Below are 19,753 nucleotides of genomic sequence, written 5' to 3' on the forward strand. Positions count from 1 at the left end.
CTTGGCCTACAAAGACTCGAACAAACACTAACAGTATCTAACAGCTCAAGGCCACATCCTTAGGATAACCCTGATCCCCTTAAAGTGCCTGCCTCAGAAAACTCCAGGCTACCAAAAAATTTTACTATTTGTTCATGCCAACAGATAGGGCCTCTGTCTCCCAGTCTCTGTGGAAAGGTAGAATCCAAACTTCGGTCCTTGCCAGCTAGCCCACAGAGCTGGCCTGATCGCAGTTACACTGACTAACCCTTCCTGTTTTTCACTTCCCTGGCTCGACCCAGCCCTCGCTTGCTGCCTGCCCTACTCCCTCATTCTCCTGTTAAAACACCCAGTTACTTCTGTACCAATCGAAGATGAGTAGAGTCCATGCTGGACTCTTTCTCCCTATTGCAGTGGTTATTACTGATTAAAATCTGTCCTTACCGCTTTAAGTAGTGTCTGACTTTGTTTATCTTCGACCAGGCACACCTATGGTCTTGTTACCGAGATTAGACTTACACATGAGATAGCAACAAATAAAACGTATGTGGCCTTGAGAGAGTAGCACTGACATATATACACTACCAAATGTAAAATAGCTAGCTAGTGGGAAGCAGCCGCATAGCACAGGGAGATCAGCTTGGTGCTTTGTGACCACCTAGATGGATGGGATAGGGAGGGTGGGAGAGAGGCGCAAGAGGGAGCGGATATGCGGATATATGCTGATTCACTTTGTTATACAGCAGAAACTAACAGAACATTGTAAAGCAATTATACTCCAGTAAAGATGTTTAAAAAAAAACCAAAAACAGGGCTTCCCTGGTGGCGCAGTGGTTGAGAATCTGCCTGCTAATGCAGGGGACACGGGTTCGAGCCCTGGTCTGGGAAGATCCCACATGCTGCGGAGCAGCTAGGCCCGTGAGCCACAACTACTGAGCCTGCGCCTCTGGAGCCTGTGCTCCGCAAAAAGAGAGGCCGCGATAGTGAGAGGCCTGCGCACCGCAATGAAGAGTGGCCCCCGCTTGCCACAACTAGAGAAAGCCCTCACACAGAAACGAGGGCCCAACACAGCCAAAAATAAATAAATAAATTAAAAAAAAAAAAAAACAAAAAAACCAAAAACATATGTGGCCGAGTTAGACTGAGTGATTTTAGAGAAGACGGCATACTTGTCCCATTGGCCATGGTCTCGGCTTGCTTGAAAGTGCTCTGTGAGATCTAACAAAACTGAAAGGTTCAAAGTGTGGTTTGGCGCATATGGAGAGAAGAGAAGGGACGTGGCTCTGGTTCCTTGAGTCCCCTCCCCCAGTGCTTGTTCTGGGTCTGTCCAGAGTCTGGCTTCCTACTTGAAGCATGCCCCGGCTCATCCAGCAACGATGCTAGCATACACAGGGGTCGCCTGCACTGAGGGTTTATTCAGGGCCGTCCCTGCTTTTGTTCTGCCCTCCCACCGGCTTCAGAAAGGGGCCATCTACCAGTCACAGCTGTTGTGACTTTTATGCTGGGACCAGGATGAGGGTTCTCGTGGTTCCCTTTTGCTCCCATTCTCCGTGGAACCTGTTCCCTGGTTCCGTGCTTCCCCAGCCCAGACCCCTCCCTGATGTGGCCTGAGGAGCTACCATTTTGAGGAGTGGAGGGAATGTGCTCCTGGCTAGTTTGCCATGTTCGACTATGGAGCACATTGTTTTGATAGGAATCATTACAAGCAATATTATATAATACCACATACAGAAATTAATACAGAATAATTTAGTCCCAACCTCAAATACCTGCCAGCCAGCTTTATCAAAGCTTAATATTTGCCACATCCTTCAGATATATTAAAAAAAATTAATACTGAATTTATTAAAACTACAAGTGAAGGGACTTCCCTGGTGGTGCAGTGGTTAAGAATCCACCTGCCAATGCAGGGGACACGGGTTCGAGCCCTGGTCTGGGAAGATCCCACATGCCGTGGAGCAACTAAGCCCGTGTGCCGCAAATACTGCGCCTGCGCTCTAGAGCCCGCGAGCCACAACTACTGAAGCCTGCACGCCTAGAGCCCGTGCTCAGTAACAAGAGAAGCCACCACAACGAAGAGTAGCCCCCACTCGCCGCAACTAGAGAAAGCAACAAAGACCCAACGCAGCCAAAAATAAATTAAAAAAAAAAAACTACAAGTGAAAACGTAATACTTTAAACTTTTAAGTTCAACTAATAGATCCCATTATTTCCTGTAGATAACTTTTTAAACAATAAAATATTACAGCAATACTCCTCCCTGGATGTATTCCCCATTTTCCCTGCTAGAGATAACGACAATTCTGAATTTGCTATTTCCTTTCCGCAAAGAAATACTAGTCTTTATTTTAATCCTAGTCATTATTTTTTTCTTTCTTTCTTTTGTGATCTGGTCTAAGAACCCATTACCATGTTTTATATCGTTGCTGTGGTGGTGGTGGTGGTCGGGATGCATCGATGGAACTGTAAAGTTCTCAGGATAACGTGAAGAGTCATAGTGTATTGACTGCTTTCCATGTCCCAGGTTGAGTGCCTTAAGTGCATTATCTCATTTAATCCTATCTGCTACCATTTCCTATCTTTTCAGACAATTTTCTGAAAATAATTTTTATTTGAAAAATTATTTTTCAAATAGTATGTAAAATACATATTATTTACTTTAAAATATAGAATTATCCTGTCTTATAACTTGTTTTTTCACCTAAGCATATGTGATGAATATTTTCCTGTGGTGGGATCTGGGTTTCAGAGTAAGAATCCTGGTTTTGCCCACTTATTAGCTGTGTGCCCTTGTCTAATCATGTAACCTCTCTGGGCTTTAACGTGGAGGTAATATTACTTAGCACCCAAAAGCGTGGTTAAGATGTTGCAGTGCCTGGCATATAGTAAGTCCTCGATGTATTTTAGCTATTATAGTATACTACAAATGAAATTTAAGAAAATCATCTGTTCAGTTTTATTGTTCCTGTTTAGACTTGATCAGGTATTAATCAAATAGTGTACTTTAACTGCATGTCAGTCAACAAACATTTTTTGAGCACTTACTAAGTTCCAGGCACTATGCCAGGTCCTAGGGATACAGAAATAAATACCTATTTTTTCATCTCAGGGGGATTATAGGGTTATAGTCTAATAATTATTTTCTACTAAAAGAATAAAAAAAAGTGACTTACAGAATTCTTTAGTGAATTAAAATGTTAGCCCTTCAAATTTTTCCATGATTATATTAGATTCTAGTGTTTTTGTTTCTACCCCAAGTTTTCTTTAAAACGAAGCATCTGGGGCAGAGCAGTGGTGAGACCAGAGTAGATTCATTCCATTATATAAATCTTGACATCACGTAGCTTCTATACCTCCTATCAGGCCTTTTCTGAAACATGAACCAAAAAATATGTAAAATATAAAATATAGGGAAAGACACAGGAGGGACCGGGGTGGTGGAGGTGGGGGAAACCCTATTGATTCTGATGACTGGAGGTTGGTATATTTTTAACAAGTAATGTTTTTCAAATAGTGGGGGTTATTTCTATGTTAAAGAAATCATTTATTCATGTACTACTGATGTTGGCATTCCTAAATGCAGTCTGTGGTCTTCCTGTCCTTCTTTCTTAATGTCCTGCTTTGGGGTCTAAATGGGGCCGATTTACCAAAACCCCTGTTAGTCCAGCTTTTAGTTAATGTTTCAAAATAAGGCAAAGAAAAGAATTTTTTAAATTCTAGACTTTAAATGTAATACATCCTTCACATAAAAATATATATGAGTGGTTCAAGATGGTGACTGGAACCATAGAGGGTAATTATATTTGAATTTTCAGTGATAGCATTTATGCTTCAATTAATTGGTATTTGCTGCATTTATTTTCTAGGAAAGTATCACAATCTATTATGTGGGGTTGTGGCGGGCAGGTGACAAAAATAAGTATGATCCCATTTTTGCAAGAAAATACAGGTTACAGAAAGAAAGGCTGGCAGAAAAATTACTGAAATGTTGATAGTGGTTTTCCCTGGTATGATTATAGGTGATCTTTAAATATATATATATATATTTATATTTACTACTTGAGAGTGAAGAGAAACCAAACCCAAGCAAAAAAGATACTTGTCATTTTTACTGCTGTTATGGCTAAATAGCTAACATGTACTGAGTGCTTCACTTAAAAAACCCACTAATCCCCTCAACAACTTGACATAGTCAATCCTATGCTCTCCATTTTAGAGATGGAAACACCAAGGCCAAGAGAGGTTGACTCACTTCCTTCCCCATATCACTGAGCTACAAGTCAAGATCTCAAAAGTAGATCTAGTTTTCTCTCGAGTCTGTGCTTTCACTATATAATACGAGAGTAAGAGAACAATTTTGGCAAAATAAGACATATTTTTCCTTTGCAATTAAAATACAAATTTTTGAAAGCACTTAGATTAGAGCATTAGACCTCTTATTTTAAAAATAGTTATTTATTTATTTGGTTGTGCCAGGTCTTAGTTGCAGCTTGTGGGCTCCTTAGTTGCGGCACTCAGGCTCCTCAGTTGTGGCATGCAAACTCTTAGTTGCATGTGAGATCTAGTTGCCTGACCAGGGATGGAACCTGGGCCCCCTGCATTGGGAGCATGGGGTCTTAACCACTGTGCCACCAGGGAAGTCCCAGCATTAGACCTCTTAACATGGACAGTTGATGGGAGCTGACCCTAGCTCCTGTACTGCCAGTTAGCCTGTGCACTAATAGCAAACTAGTGTCGATGAAAAAATTAATCAGTTGATCTAAGAAAGAAATGGAAAACTTTATTCAAGCCAAATTAAGGACTATAACCTGGGAACAGCCTCTCAGAAAGCTCTGAGAACTGTTCTACCCATTAGAGATCAAAGCACAGTTAAGTAGGTTTTTAGAGACAGAGGTCTGTACATTAAATGATATAGATAGTTTGCATAATCCAGATCAGCAAGGACAAGGTGAGTAGTGGGTCATGCGTCATTGCAGCCCCTTACAAGATTAAAAAGGAATGTTATCTTTTAAGGAGTTGTCTTGTTGGTGCTAGGAGAATGTTGCTGTTTATGGTTGAGCAGGTATGCCTGCTGATGGAGAGGTTTGGTGGATGCGTAACGCAGATACACAATGCACCGTAGAGGGGAGAGAGGAGGCCAAAGGGCAGAGAAAATTTTTTATGTTTACGTTTTTCTTGTCTTGCCATAAAATATGAATTTTCACACTAGTTAATATATTTCAGTAATTATTAACCAGTGGGTGCTTGTTAAGTGCATGCCTGAGGAAAGAGAGGGGGGTTCTTTTACAAGGAACAGATCTGCTGGGGAGAATCCAGGGCACGAATGTTACTTCTGCTGCAGGGCCACCAGCCACACGTGCTGCAGTCCCTCACGATTCCGGGAGCTGCAAAGCTGGAGTCCCCACACGTGCAGCCCATAGATGAGATTCTACGGGTTGCCGGCCGTCTTTTCATTGTCTTCACGTGTTTTTTGGGAGAGACGTACCCACTTGTTCTTTCATCGGTCAACAAATATTTAATGAGCACCTACTATGACCAGTCATTGTGCTACAGATAAAAATCAAACATGGTCTCTGCTTTTACTGAGCTTCATTACTGTGTGAATATTCATGTCCCTCCTAACTTAAAGGCTTATATCTTGTGTGTGGATAACTAGTCTAATTCATGTACTAAAGAAGTAATACAGTGTGAGCTGGTTCAGCTGTTTGACTTTTAAAGATATATACATATATATGAGAGTTCAAGGTTGATGGAAATTGCTCAGTGAACCTACACTAACATTAATGTCCCGATTTATGCAAATGGGTAACATCACCTGTCCTGTGGACATGGTTGGATATACACCAGTTCTTCACAGAGAGAAGCTGGGAGAAAGGGGCACCAGCCCCATTTCAACTTGAAAGACTTACAGCTCTTCCTTTTATTGGTCATGATCTTTGTAGACACTTTTCTAGTTGATTGCTAGATCACTTTCTGTATTAGATATTTTAAAAGTACATTTGTAAATGCACATGTTTATTTCTACGATGGTAAGAATGCTTTGTATACTTATATATATCCTCAGCACAGTAACAGGAAGCTACAGATGCTGGAGGTGAAGAGGTTTACCTGAGTTTATGTGGAAAATCGGGGTCAGAACTTGCAACTAGATCTCCCAACTTAATTAAAACAATTTGCTTCCGGTTGCTATAAATCAATGTAATTGCAATGTATGGCAGAAGTGGTATAGAAGAAGGATGCCATTTCTAGGGAAGCACTGCCATTCTGCCTGCTACTCATACTGTCTTCTCTTTAACTCCAACAGGGAGGTACCTCCTTCCAAACCCGGTGGCGGGGCAGGCCTGGGCAACCTCTGCAGAGACGTCCAACCTCGTGCGCATGCGCAGCCAGGTCCTGGGCCAGTCGGCGCCCTTGCTCACGGCCAGCCCGGTGAGTGTCCTCGGACTCTGTCTGCGGTGGGTTGGGTTTGCTCCATCTCACCACCAGCCTAGGGACTGTTCTGAGTTTATTGTTCTAGGTATGAAGTTAAAGCTACCATTAACGTTAAGCACAGATTTGGCAACGTGAAATTCCTTGCTTTCAGCTTGGTAATTTTCTCCAAGTCCCCCCAACCTAAGTTGGAATATTTCTGTAAACTTAATGCTGTCTCAACTTTTCCCTCAAAAGGAATGAAAATGTTTCTAAGCTTTTTTTTTTTTAACTTCTTATTTGAAAATAATTTCAAACTTAAAGGAATTTGCAAGAATAAGACAAACACGTACAACTCCAGTTGATCGTTTGCCTGGGTTCAAGTATTAACCTCCTGCCCTATTTGCTGTACTGTTTGCTATCTCTCTCTGTGTATATATATGTATATGTATACACACACACGTATACACACATATAATTTTTTTGAACTCTTTGAGAGTAGGTTATCTATATCATGGCCTTTTGTTATCACAGTTATCAACTTCATTAAATTTATGCATGAAAGAAGTCTTTTATCTACTCTGCCATCTGTATTTTATTTTTATCATTTGGCCCAATAATGTCCCTTATAGTATTTTTCCTCCTCCAGTAGAGGATCCAGTCTAGGGTCATGGATGCCACTTAATTATCCTCTACTCTGGAACTGCTCCACAGCGTTTCTTTGCCTTTTATGACATCGTCATTTTTGAAGACTATGCAACACTGCCACCTTATTTTTTAATGGAATATTTCTCATATTACAGTGTCTGGTATGTCTGATGTTTTCTCATGGTGGGCTGCGGGTTTTGCGTTCCAGGCCAGAATGTGACATTGATGATGTCGTGTCCTTTCAGGTCTTGCCATGGGCAGGTGCATGATGTCCATCTGCCCCTCATTATGATGCGAATTTTTTTCACCCAGTCAAGGGGTTGGCCGGTTTCTCCACTGTAGTTAGAACTTTTCTTTTACAATCGATAAGCCTTTGGGGGTGGGGGAGATACTTTGAGGCCTTGCAAACATGTTTCTCCTCATCAAAAATTTCCTTTAGATTTCATATTCATTGGTGATTCTTGCCTGGGTCCTTCTTTTCTAGAATCATTGAAAATGGTCATTATTCCATCTCCAGCACTCTCTCCACATCTACAAGTTGGCACATGGCATAAATATTTGTGCATTTGTTAGCAGCATGGACTCCTGCATTCCTTTTTTTAAAAAAAGTAATGTAGACTTTTATTTTTAACCATGATGCTTACTAGAATTTTGTTTTCCAGTGGGCCCATTACTTTTCAGCTTTAACCTTTGGCAGAGCCTAGAAGTCTATACAGGTTACTTTTTTTTTTTTTTAATAAATTTATTTATTTAATTTATTTTTGGCTGCGTTGGGTCTTCGTTGCTGCATGCAGGCTTTCTCTAGTTGCGGCGAGCCGGGGCTTCTCATTGCAGTGGCTTCTCTTGTTGCAGAGCACAGGCTCTAGGCAGCCTTCAGTAGTTGTGGAACGCGGGCTCAGTAGTTGTGGCTCGCGGGCTCTAGAGCACAGGCTCAGTAGCTGTGGCGCTCGGGCTTAGTTGCTCCGTGGCACGTGGGATCTTCCCGGACCAGGGCTCGAACCCGTGTCCTCTGCATTGGCAGGCGGATTCTTAACCACTGCGCCACCAGGGAAGCCCCTATACAGGTTACTTTTGCATCGGTGGTAGGGTTGTATGGTAATGGAATAGATTTTTAAATGTCTTTTACTGATGATGATACAAATAATGTATGTCAGTGCATTATGGTGCCTTATAATTTTATGCATTGGTAGTAAATTATGTGGGATATTTGGGAATCATTCAATATTATAGAGAGATTTGATTTAGGTCTAACCTCTAATCCTGCTTTTGTCATTAAGTAGCTGTATAAACTTGAGCAGTTGCTTAGTTTCTCAGATTTTATCAGCTCATCTGCAAACTGCAAGATCAAAAGACCTATTCCAGTCTCTGGAATTCAACTTCGGAATTCCCTGTTTCTAGTTTCAGAATTATAAAGATTCTGAATATACTGAGTAATTATCCCTAAAAAAGTTTCTTTGAGGATATTTTATGACTTCAAAATTAACTATGATCTTTAAACTAAAATTTATCTTCTCCTTCCCATGAAAATTTTGGGACTTATTTTTAAAGGTACAGTTAAAGTGATGCATTTTAGCATTTTCCTCCATCCCATCCCCAGGTTCAAAGTTACTTTTTCTTCTTGGGAAATTTTATTAAAAGCTTATTTTACTGTAAGCATTTACTTTTTAAGGAAAGAGGAAAATTCCTCACAATCAGTGATTTTTTTTTTTAAACAGAAGTGCTTTGGGGGCCACTGCAATGTTATTCTTAACACGTAAATAGTAATCCTGTATGTTTATTGCCAGGTAAATCATTCTAATTAAAACAACATTGTTACAAAGTAAGGTACCTAATACTGGTAGTTATGTACTCAGACATAGAAACTGATTGATTCATTGATAAAACACATGTCAGGTGACCTAAGATATTTGGGAATATGATACAAAAACAAGGAGAACTACTAATAGAAAACATGAGAGTACCCCCTAAAATCGGTCCAGTGACATCAAAGAGTCACTTAACTTACCAGCTTATTTACCGTGTGAGTTTTTATAGCGTTTAGGAGAAAAACTAGAGAAAATGCTAAAATACCGTAGAGAGCAAACTTAAAATAGTACCTGGCACCTAACAAGTCTCAAATGTTAGCAATATTAATACTTCTGTTATTAACATATTATGGGTAAGCTTGGGCACAGAAGCCAGACTGCGACTAACCATTTACTACTAGACAGTGAAGGTTTAAAGTGTAACCCTCATCATATCTTTACTTCAGAGGTTTCCTTACTTCCTAATTGCAGTCTAAAGAAAACTTGTTTGCGGGCTGTTTGACCATGTCTTCTGTCCCCAGCCTTCTGTCGTAACATGAGCAGCTGCAGCTGTAGGAGAGCTGCCAGGCACAGCACAGTCTTGATTTCCTCATTGTTCGGCAGCAATCTGCTCAGGTTTCTCTGCCATATCACTTATTTCAATGTGTCACTCAGTACACTTTCATGACTTTGCCTGCTTTTGGTACCCTTTGCAGAACCATTCAAGTTAATCTATGTTTCTTGGATAGGATTACATCTAAATTATCCCTGCCGATTACAACTAACAGATTTGACAGAGAATGGTGCTGAAGGGTGTTAATGTACACCTATTAGAACTTTTTCTTTTTCTTCCTGCACACCCCCCCCCTTTTTCTTGTCTTCTAAATAAGTGTGATGTTTCTGGAGCTGCACTGTATGGTAGAACATGCTTCACTCTAATCTTCTCCCCTGGCCACTATCCTAATCCTTGTTGCCCCCATCTTAGAGCTGTAAGTTGACCTTCCTCCTGACTCTTCTTCGCATTTATCAAGGTCCACCTTTGTTTTAGTTCTTTGTGTTTATGCCTCATATCCCCATGCTAGACTGCAAGCTCCTTGAGGGCAGAATTCCTGTCTGATCTGACGTTCTACTCCTCGCTGTTCCTAACACAACACCTTATATGTAGGAGGCATTCAGTAAATAATGTTGACGGAACGGATAATCGTTAGTGAAAAGTGACAGATTGCTTTACTTGCAAGGCGAGAGTGATGATGTGATTCTGTATGCTGTAATGGACCATCTAATAAGACTATCCACCTAAAGCCCTTTTGGTTTTGCTCTCCAGTGTGCATCTTACAATCGTGATTAGCCTCCAAGCCCATGTAGTGGGCTGAATCCCGCTTAGTTCTGTATCAGCTGCTCAAAAAATACAGTGACAGAATTCTGAAGAAATTATCAGTGTCCACCTTCAAGGAAATTTCCTTAACCTGCTTGTAAGCAGTCTTGCAGCCACACTGGTTTAAGTATTTTGTTGATTATTTGAAGAGGGAAGTATGTGTTCAAGTGTGGAAAAATGGGTAAAATCAGAATCAAGGTGGTTTATGTCCAAAGGACAAGATTACACTTCATAGCACAGTTTTACGTTCAGCACAGCAACAGAACATGTCAGAAAAGTATAGACCGTCCACCTGAGTGGTAGTCATATGTTAGGAAGATATAAATGAAGGCCCGTGGTTGGGGAGGTATGAATTTCAGTAAATGCATGACCTATTGTGATTTAAATGCCATAGGCAAGCTTCAAAGTAATGCTAACTACCTTCTCAAGGAGGAGATTAATTCCTAGGAGGGAGTATCTAGTTTTCCTTGGCAATGGTAAATGGAGTTGTATTCTGTCTCCCAGACACACTGGGCATTTCTGATAAATGACACATTGCCAATTCATCCTAAGTAGCCTGGTAGCTGGCAGAATACATGCTCAGCCAGTGTCCACCTGCTGGGACACCAGCGGGGGGTGCTGATGAAGTGTCAGATGTATACTTTGTATACATTAATCTGAAGAGGGGAAAACTCATTTCCCCATTTGCTTCCTCCATCTTTCTGTCCCTCCCCACACACATGGGTAGTTTATCAAAGAAGTCATAGTCGTCAAAAGCAGGGGATTTATATAGATGCTGCTTTCTGGCGAGAAAGATGGAAATTTCAGGAGGCAAAACAGGACCAGGGGTAACTTATTTTTCCATAGGAAAATAAGGTTGTAAGCCTTGATGATTAAAGTTTAGAAATGGTATATATGGCCATTATAAGAAATATTCACTTCTTTTGTACTTTGGAGTAATAGATGGATGGCAGAAGCACAGTGAAAATTGGTTTCCAGTATTTTTCTCCAGTTTTCTGTTTGATTTGAATCATGAGCCTCATCTGTTTTGATTTTTGTGGACATCCCTGCCACATTCTTTCTTATTGAGGGCTTCCTTCACCATCCTGTTTGAAAGTCTTTCCCACACTGCATGCCACACACCCCATTTCACCCACTTTTCTCAATAGCTTTGTCTCCTTCCAATACACCGCATAATTTGCTTGTTATACATCTCCTATTATTCTGATGAAAAATTCTTGAGAGCAGAGATTTTTTTTTCTGTTTTTCCAGCTATTTCCCTGGGAGGTAGAACAGTGCTTGGCACATAGTAGGTGCTCAGTAAAGGCTTGTTGAATGTGTAAGTGAATATATTTCCTTTCCGTACCTTTTAAGTGCCCTAGAACAGACTCTTGTTTATTTTTTTGTTTTTAATCTGTATTTCACCTTTTAGATTTTTATTATTTAGCCTAATCAAGATGTTCTTCAAGCCAAAGAGCAGTTAACTTTGGAAACTATGTTCAGGAATTAAACTGTAATTATTCAGTTGGACAATGAGAATGAGGGGGAAAAAGCAGAGTGTTTAAGAGATCACCTCCAGTTTCTACAACTTATTAGCTGTGTGAGCCTCAGTTTGTTCATCTGTGAAGTGGGGCTAATGGTTGTAGCCACCTCATAAGTTTATTGTGAGGAATAAATGAGCAAACTCTTGTGCACTACTTTGCACAAGAAGTGCTGATGTCGATGTTCCTGGGATTGGTAGAAAAATTGTTTCTTGGGGGTTGTCAGCTAGGCTTAGCTGGAGTGGTATTCTCAGAAGGGAGGAAATCAGATCTTTGATTTGAGTAGAAGTTTAACCTTTCGTCCTTAGCTTTTTACATGATGGTGGACCACCTTGTAGTTTCTTTCTCACTTTCACTCTGAATTCACCAACCCAACGAACTGAAAGTTATTTTTCTAGAGCAGTTAACTATTTTGAAGGGGGGAAGTGCTTTCAGATATTGTTTTTCAATTTTTAATATTAGGTTAAGTGGTATAATTTTATGTTTCATCAGTGGCCCTCTTTTGACATTGTATCCATTTCTTGTAATGGAAAAATTATGTTTCATGATGTACTATAAATATTAAAACCAAACTATTTAAACTGTAATATATTCAAAGAGCCTTGATGAATATTCATCTTTTCCATTTGCAAAAGTGCATGATGAAGAGTAAGGGAAAATTCACTAAATGTATGCAAAAGTGCATTTTCCCTTTTTAATTCATGCAGAATGTACCGACATAATGTCAGCATTTATTTAGGGTGCAGACTTTATTTGCAGTCATTTAATATTATATCAATACTTCATTAGCCTTATAGCTCAAAAACAAAAACCTGTGCCGAAGTCCAATTAGTTAACTCTGAGTGAGTGTTACATATTGATGTAGGAACAATTTGAATGTCCTTGGATAAATTGCATAACAAAAGCTGTAGGATACAACTGTGAATTAGCTTTTCTCCTTAGCCATCATGGCTCAATTTAAAGGCTGCATAATACTCCAATGAATGGATTTCTCACAATTTATTACACTATTTCCCCTTTTAGATTATTTCCAAGTTTTTCCTATTGAAAATAATGGTAATGAGCAGGCTTTTAATAAGTCTGTGTTCACCTCTGACTGGTTTTTCAGGGTAGATTCTCGGAGGGGATTACTGTGACAAAGGATATGAGCATTATATAGGTTTTCCATACTCTTGCTAAATTGTTTCTAGGAATACTGTACAAATGTGTGCTTCCATATACTGAGAAATCACATCTCACTACACTCTGGCCAGCAGTCAGTATTCCAAACCGCCACCCCCACCGACCCAAAAACCAAGTTTGCTGGTTTGTTAGGTGAAAAACAATTACTCTTGTTTTTAATGTAGTTTTTATTTTTAGTGAAGTTGATATGGCTTTTAGACATGTCAAACTCTTACAGCAAAGCCCCCAGATAAAGCAAATATGAAATTAGGGTTATCTATGCTTTCTCCTATAACTTCTTCCTTCCATTCCCTAAATCAGCTTACCATACCAACTATTGGTAACCTGTATTGCTCTTGGGATGTGAGAACTGCTGAGTATGATTACAGTGTGTGTAGCTGAAGGCATTATTCCACAGATCAGAACTTTTTTCATCTGGAAAGTAGTAATCTCAATAGTGAAATAGTGCCTTCAGCTGTGGACATTATAATCAAAGTCTCAGGAGTGCTTGTATTCCAGGAATAATACATCTAGTTATTACCCTCTGAGCTAGGTTCTATTGATAGTAAAGGGATGAATTTTCATAACTCAGGGCTGAAATAGCAGTAGGGACCCCTGAGCAGATTATTATAGGTCAGGCCTAATCCAGGAAGATAAATCTCATTATAGGCTCACCTGGGCCCATCCACAGGGTAGGTGGTTTAGTGGGAGTCTGTTAATCAAAACTCAGCTTAAAAATGTTCTGTAAAATCCTTGCTATAATCCAACCACTGCTTCTGGGAAAAGGAACTCTAAATGTGCATCCTTGCTATACATGTGCCTGGGTGCCATGAGAATAATTAGCAGAAAACAGGTGAAGTGCATTGTGATTCCGACTATGAATGAGTGAAGAACTACTACTTATTTGGGGAGGGGGGGGAGAGTTTTTTTCTAAGATGGAATTCCACCCAGAAGTAGTTGCTTAAAACTTTCAGTCCCAGTTTGCTATTCTTTACATTTTGCAGAGGTTAAAAAAAATGTTCATTACCATATATATGTGTTGTCCTTCCTGGGAAGGACGGGGTGCCTGCGGCTGTCTGTGTGGGTGTGCCTGGACAGACTGGGCAAGTGTGGGCTTCTTGTTACCAAAGGCATTTGAGAGTCAGTGAGATGAATGGCGTCCATAAATATTCTGTGGGTTTACAGAGTGGAAATGCAGGCTCACTTTTAATTGCTTACCATCATAGAGGGGAGCAAAACAGATTGATAATAGCAATACTGTGTGTGTGTGTGTGTGTGTGTGTGTGTGTGTGTGTGTGTGTGTATGAAAGAGGGAGAGAGAGAGAACTTAGGTTTCACTTACTACCCACCTACCCAACTGGTATACCTATTAATATTTCGGACCTGGCCAACCTGTTTACCAAGCGTTATGAAATGATCCAGAGAGTGGAGAGTGCTGGCACTTCAGCTGTCTTATCCTCCCTGTATCTTTAGCACCAAGGGCAGTGCCTGGTATGTACTGTTTTGTACTTAGGTAATGGTGGTTTATTAAGAAATGTTGTGGAGATCTTTTTTTTTGGCCATGCTGAACGGCTTGCAGGATCTCAGTTCCCCGACCAGGGATTGAACTCGGGCCACGGCAGTGAAAGCCCAGAATCCTAAGCACTAGGCCAACAGGGAACTCTCTCGAGGCGGTCTTAATTCCAAGTTTTGATAGTTTCTGGAGCCCAGGCTAGTTGAACGGTTGGGCTGTCAAGGATTTGATCGGGTTGTGTGTCTGGGGACATGGCGGAGATAAAGGTGATGAAGCAGTCACAGCTGTCATCATGGAATTGTCCCTGGGTGTGCCGCTAGGGTGGACTCCTGGTGTGACACAGCTTGTCCTTTCTGGTGTCCTTTTGCCCCCGTGGTAAACTTACAGCACTTGCCTATTTGCTATCTTAATGTGTCAAAAGAATTCTGCAGTTCCGAAACCAAGAAACCCGTAGTAATTAGACAGTGGTTTGTGGGAGGGAAGGTATTGGGATGTAACATTTCCTTTCTTGGGAGAAACGAAAAATTATTATTTAACCACCAATTATTTAACCAGGAAATTCCTGGTTATTGTGGCTCTGGGAAAGCTAACATACTTCAGTGTCTTTCTTACCTTATTTTTCTAGAATACTTGGGTGTTTAGTTAAGAATGAGCAGTATTGGTAATTATACTTATTCCTTGTTCATTGGTATCCACAGTATCAATCTGTGGTACTGGATTCTGAATCAGTGTATTCTTCATTATGCTCATTAAGCAGTTAATTGATTATTAATGGAGTCCCTATTATACAGCTGGTGTTAAAACCTATATGGCAAAGATGTCACACATGCTCTTGCTTTTTAAGGAACTTCCAAGATAGTTGAAATAAGGCTTCTGAGAAATTAGAGAGCAAAGTAGAAGATGATTACGGGCTGCATAGTTTGCAGTGTATTCCTAGACTTAGAGGAATGATATGGGCTGCAGGTTCTGGAAGGTTTTGGTTGGGCAAACTTCAACGCATAGTGGAATTATGTCCATCGTGGAATGGGGTGGGGCGTGGTAGATAAAGTGAACAATGTGACTTGGACAGTGATGTTTCTTCTTCACATGATGTTTCTAGAATAGTCAGGGAGGCAAAGGACCACATGAAGACCTGGAAGCTCATGGGTATAAGTGATAGAATGATTTCTGACTTAATTTGAACCCTAGAAGATCACCAGGATTGCCACCATCTATCTTTTAGTGAGAAGAATGTCTGCATGAGGCAGATGGGGAGCCTTCAAAGACCCCATCAAATGATGCCTTTTTACTTAGGAAGTCTCTCAGGTAGAAAGCCTCTAACCTTCAGGTATTTTAGCCATAAGGAAATAAGTCTTTATATTTGTTAGATTCATTGACTAGATGTTAATAATGGCTCAAGGGATTATGAGATCTTTTCTTTGTGATTTGACACTGCTATTTTCTCTTTTTTAAGAGTAGAACCATGTGGCAGGTCCACCGTAGCTATCTGTGATATACTAAATACTTTGTTTTATTGTTCATGGTACATCCACCTTCATTTAAAGAAAACACTTAAAGAACGGGTGCTGAGTAGCAGAGAGCATTTTTACAAATGTATGAAAAGGCATAAAGCTCTCGCTTAAGTTTTGGTGATCCTCACCTCATAGTAGGACTGATAGTCATTCTAAGCCCTATTTCTTCTTCAAGTTGGCTTCCTTAGAGCCCTAATTTCTGTTTCTTCTTTCTTTTACTTGTTTTTCTTTGTCTCTCTACCTTCCTATCCAAGATGATCCACCACTAAAACTTGAATTGTTCTCCTGATGGTGTATATCCTAACCATCTAAGAATCCTAGATACTACATTACTGTTTGCACTGTAGAATTCTGCATTCACTAAGTAATAACTGGGCTTCAGTATGCCATAGATGTATATATCCTCAAGAAAACAGGGGTATACATTTATCATTTTTTTTGCAAGAATGGATGCTTCTTCTAGAACTCCTGTGAAATCTCTTCACTGCATGAGACCTATTTGTTTTTCTTTCATTATAGATGCCCCCCCTGCTTAGCTTATATAGGTGCTCAGTTAAATATGTTTCTTTCCTTGCTTGTTTGTATAAGTGTAAGTCATTTGCTCTTTTTTTTTTTTTTTTCCTTTTTTGGTTCCTAGACACAAGCAGTGATAAGTTTTAGCCTGATAAATAATATGAACCAGTCATAACATTTTGTCCCCCTTTTTACATAGCTCTGATCAAAATGTTGTTAAGAAATGTCTGTGTTTTCCCCATTTGCTGGAACATCCGTCCCCTTGACAGATTCACTTGATGGAGAGTCGAGGGGTTTCTCATCTTCAAGTGCTTCTGAAGTTCGGCAAAATAACTTGGGCAGTAGTGAACCACCTACCATTCCCCAAAGGACATTAGATTCCTAGTCTAATGTCCTACCTTGTTCTGGAAAGAAAACACCTCTCTATGCACCTTCCTTCTTTCTTCCTGGCCAGTACCTGTCTGTATTTTAGCATGTGCACTTCCTCTTCCAGGAAGCCTTCCCTGATGTCTCTCCCCATCCTCATGCCTTTGAATTGTGCATGTCTGAACCAAAGCATTTATCACATAAAACTGTAAGGGTTTCTCTGCTTGCCTTCTCCCACTCCCCTCCTCATCTCCAAATGGTCTGGTTGCCTAAAGAGCCCAGGGAAATGGTCTGTAGCTGGTGAAGATGTGAGCCTAAATATTTCATTGGATGGGCTTTTAGAAATGACACTAGGTGAAATATCATGGGTTTTATATTAGGTCGCGTCCATAGGACCTCTCTACATTTTAATTGACCTTTGAGAGCCTTGCTTCTGAAAATGAATCCTGAAACTGGAGAATTTTATGGATGGAACAGACCTTGGGTCAGCCCTTTCCCCTTGCCTGGAGAGACAGTGCACTTCAGTGGCCTTTATCTAAATTGTGATCATTTTTTACAAGCACTTGACTTAGAATTTAATTACTATAGGCAGTTTAGAGTTATGTTTAAGAATGTGGGCTCCAGAGCCAGGCTGCCTGGATTGGCATCTGGGCTTTACCACTTAGTAGATGTGTGACCTTGGCCAAGGAATGCAACCTTTCTGTGCCTCTGAAAAATGGGAATATTAGTGGTACCTATCTTATGTGGTTGTTGCTGGAATCAAGTGAGATGATACATGTTAAGGCACATGGAACACATAGGAAGAACACAATAACGTTAACTGTTATCATCTTGTCCAAGAGCAGAAAGCTGCTGTGTTTATTAAACCAGGGAATTTGAGTTTCATTAAACGCATATCTGAAGTTTATGGTTTAAGGAATTGATGATGCTGGCCTCATAAAGGTAAGTTTCTCTGATTCTTTTCAGATAATTGCAGGTCTACTATGTTTTCTGCAGGGTAATTTGTAAGGCATGAAGCTTGTCTGAAATTAAAAGTTATGGGGAAAGGATAATGTGGTGTTTTCAACATAAAGTACACTTTTAGGGATGAAGTCACTAAACAATAAAAAAGCAACCAGAAAAAAAGAAACCCCAACTCCTTTCCTTTCATTCCTCTCATCGGATTACACAAAGGCTTCATGAGTCTTCTTTTTGTATCAAATATAATTTGCTTTCTTTCGGATTGGCATTTTGTGTACCATGTATCACAGTGCCTGTATAGTTGGACCTTTAGGGTACTAACATCAGTTTTACTGAAAATGTTACTAATCTTGCCATCATTTATTTGTCATTGCCAAATTTAGCTATTGTTTGTCCAGGTGTAACAAAGTTAGAGGATGCCTGTCGGGTCTCTAATATTTTTGCTGGCTCACACCATCAGTAAAACATTTTGAGTATGCATCCCCTAATGTGTGAATATATTTTAAAATGATTTACATGTAGTTAGAGGGGGGTATTCAAAAATATTTTAACAGACCTGTGCATCTCCACTAGGAAACCATTAAAGAGAACATTTACTGTAGGGTTTTGCCAGGTGTTAACCATTTAGCTGCCTCATAAAGAGGTCCAGGGTGTCCTGGGGTAGGTGATGGGAGAGGTGGAATGTACTCAGAGTGCTTGAGGCAATGGCTATTTGATAACCTGTAAGGAAGTATTTTAGCCACCAGAACTGGTGCATATCAGCTGACTGTCAGCCCGAATACTAACTTATGTACTAAAACCAAAAAAAAGGCAGAGACCTAGAAAATGGAAACTGGTATTCTAATTTTTTCCTAAACCCCATTTGGTTATATTGCGTACCCCCTGGGGTGCCCATATTCCAGTTTGTAGATCCTTGGAATAAACTATAAGGTCTCTCCTCTAAGCCTGCCAGAGTAGAGTTTTATTGATTAAAAAGAGTTTTGAATATTCAGTGAGGTTGCCTTTTCTTTTTTGGAAAGGGTTTTTATATTTTACTTATAAATGGAAGGAATAGCAGTTCTTTGCTACACATGTCATTAACTGCCACTAAATTGACACAAATGTTAACAGCTATTGTGAGAACTGTTTCAAAGCTAATTATGTTAATTAGAATGTAACATACCAGTAATTGCATGTATTCAAACATTATACCATCACTTTTTGTGTTTTCTCCTCCAGATATAAGATATTCATTTATTTGTTGTTTGAAAAGCTACAGAATTACAGCTAGGATAACAAATAATTGTCAGCAAATAAAATTCGTTCTTTAGAAATATGCTTTGATTGGTTCGCTATGTAAAAGACAGAAACAAATGTTAACATGTTAAGCATATAAATTAGAAACATTGCTTATGAAATCCTTAGTTTTGGGCTTTTCATTTAAATAAGGCTTCTTATTGCAATTAATATTATAGCTTTGTTTATGACCCTTAAAAGTATATTTCCTTTCGGCATTTCTTGGAGTTCTAATTTAGCTTTCTTATACATGTTAGATGATTTGCAATTTAGATTTTAATTTGATTTTCATTCTTTAAAATGCCATTTTTCTTGTATTTCATTTTTATTTAAAGCATGATTCTGTCTGTATTCATGGAAGTTAGGCATAAACTAACTCCTAGAAAAATCAAGCCTTTAAGTGAACTGAGAACATAAAACATTTTAATAGGAGTTTCAATAGGAGTAACTAAATAAGTGTTTGAGAGCCCAACCAAAGAATTATGGCTCTTTGCAAACAAACTTTATGGGACATGGTGTTCCTAATTTACCCTCTGTTACAGTTCTTTAAAAATAGTGTTTCTATTTGTTGATTTTAAATCCTCACCACTTCTTATGTATGTAGAGTGTTAAATATGCCTCTGCCTGATGATTTGGGGGCCATATTGTTTGAAGACAGAGTTTTGTTCTCTATAGTTTCTTTTAGAGTTTTGAGTATATTTTTTTCTATTGAGGGTGAGTGCCCATCTTTTAATTTGAGT

General features: G+C 39.6%; 1 protein-coding gene across 1 annotated transcript in view; it reads left to right on the top strand.

Moving 5' to 3' along the window:
• MAST4 (microtubule associated serine/threonine kinase family member 4) overlaps positions 1 to 19,753 on the top strand; it is a 568,903-nt gene that overhangs the window by 193,542 nt on the left and 355,608 nt on the right. The window contains 1 exon segment of the mRNA XM_036848868.1: positions 6,284 to 6,408. Coding sequence (XP_036704763.1) covers positions 6,284 to 6,408 — 125 coding nt within the window.

Source organism: Balaenoptera musculus, chromosome 3, assembly GCF_009873245.2.
Source record: "Balaenoptera musculus isolate JJ_BM4_2016_0621 chromosome 3, mBalMus1.pri.v3, whole genome shotgun sequence".
In the NCBI taxonomy this organism is placed as follows: domain Eukaryota; kingdom Metazoa; phylum Chordata; class Mammalia; order Artiodactyla; family Balaenopteridae; genus Balaenoptera; species Balaenoptera musculus.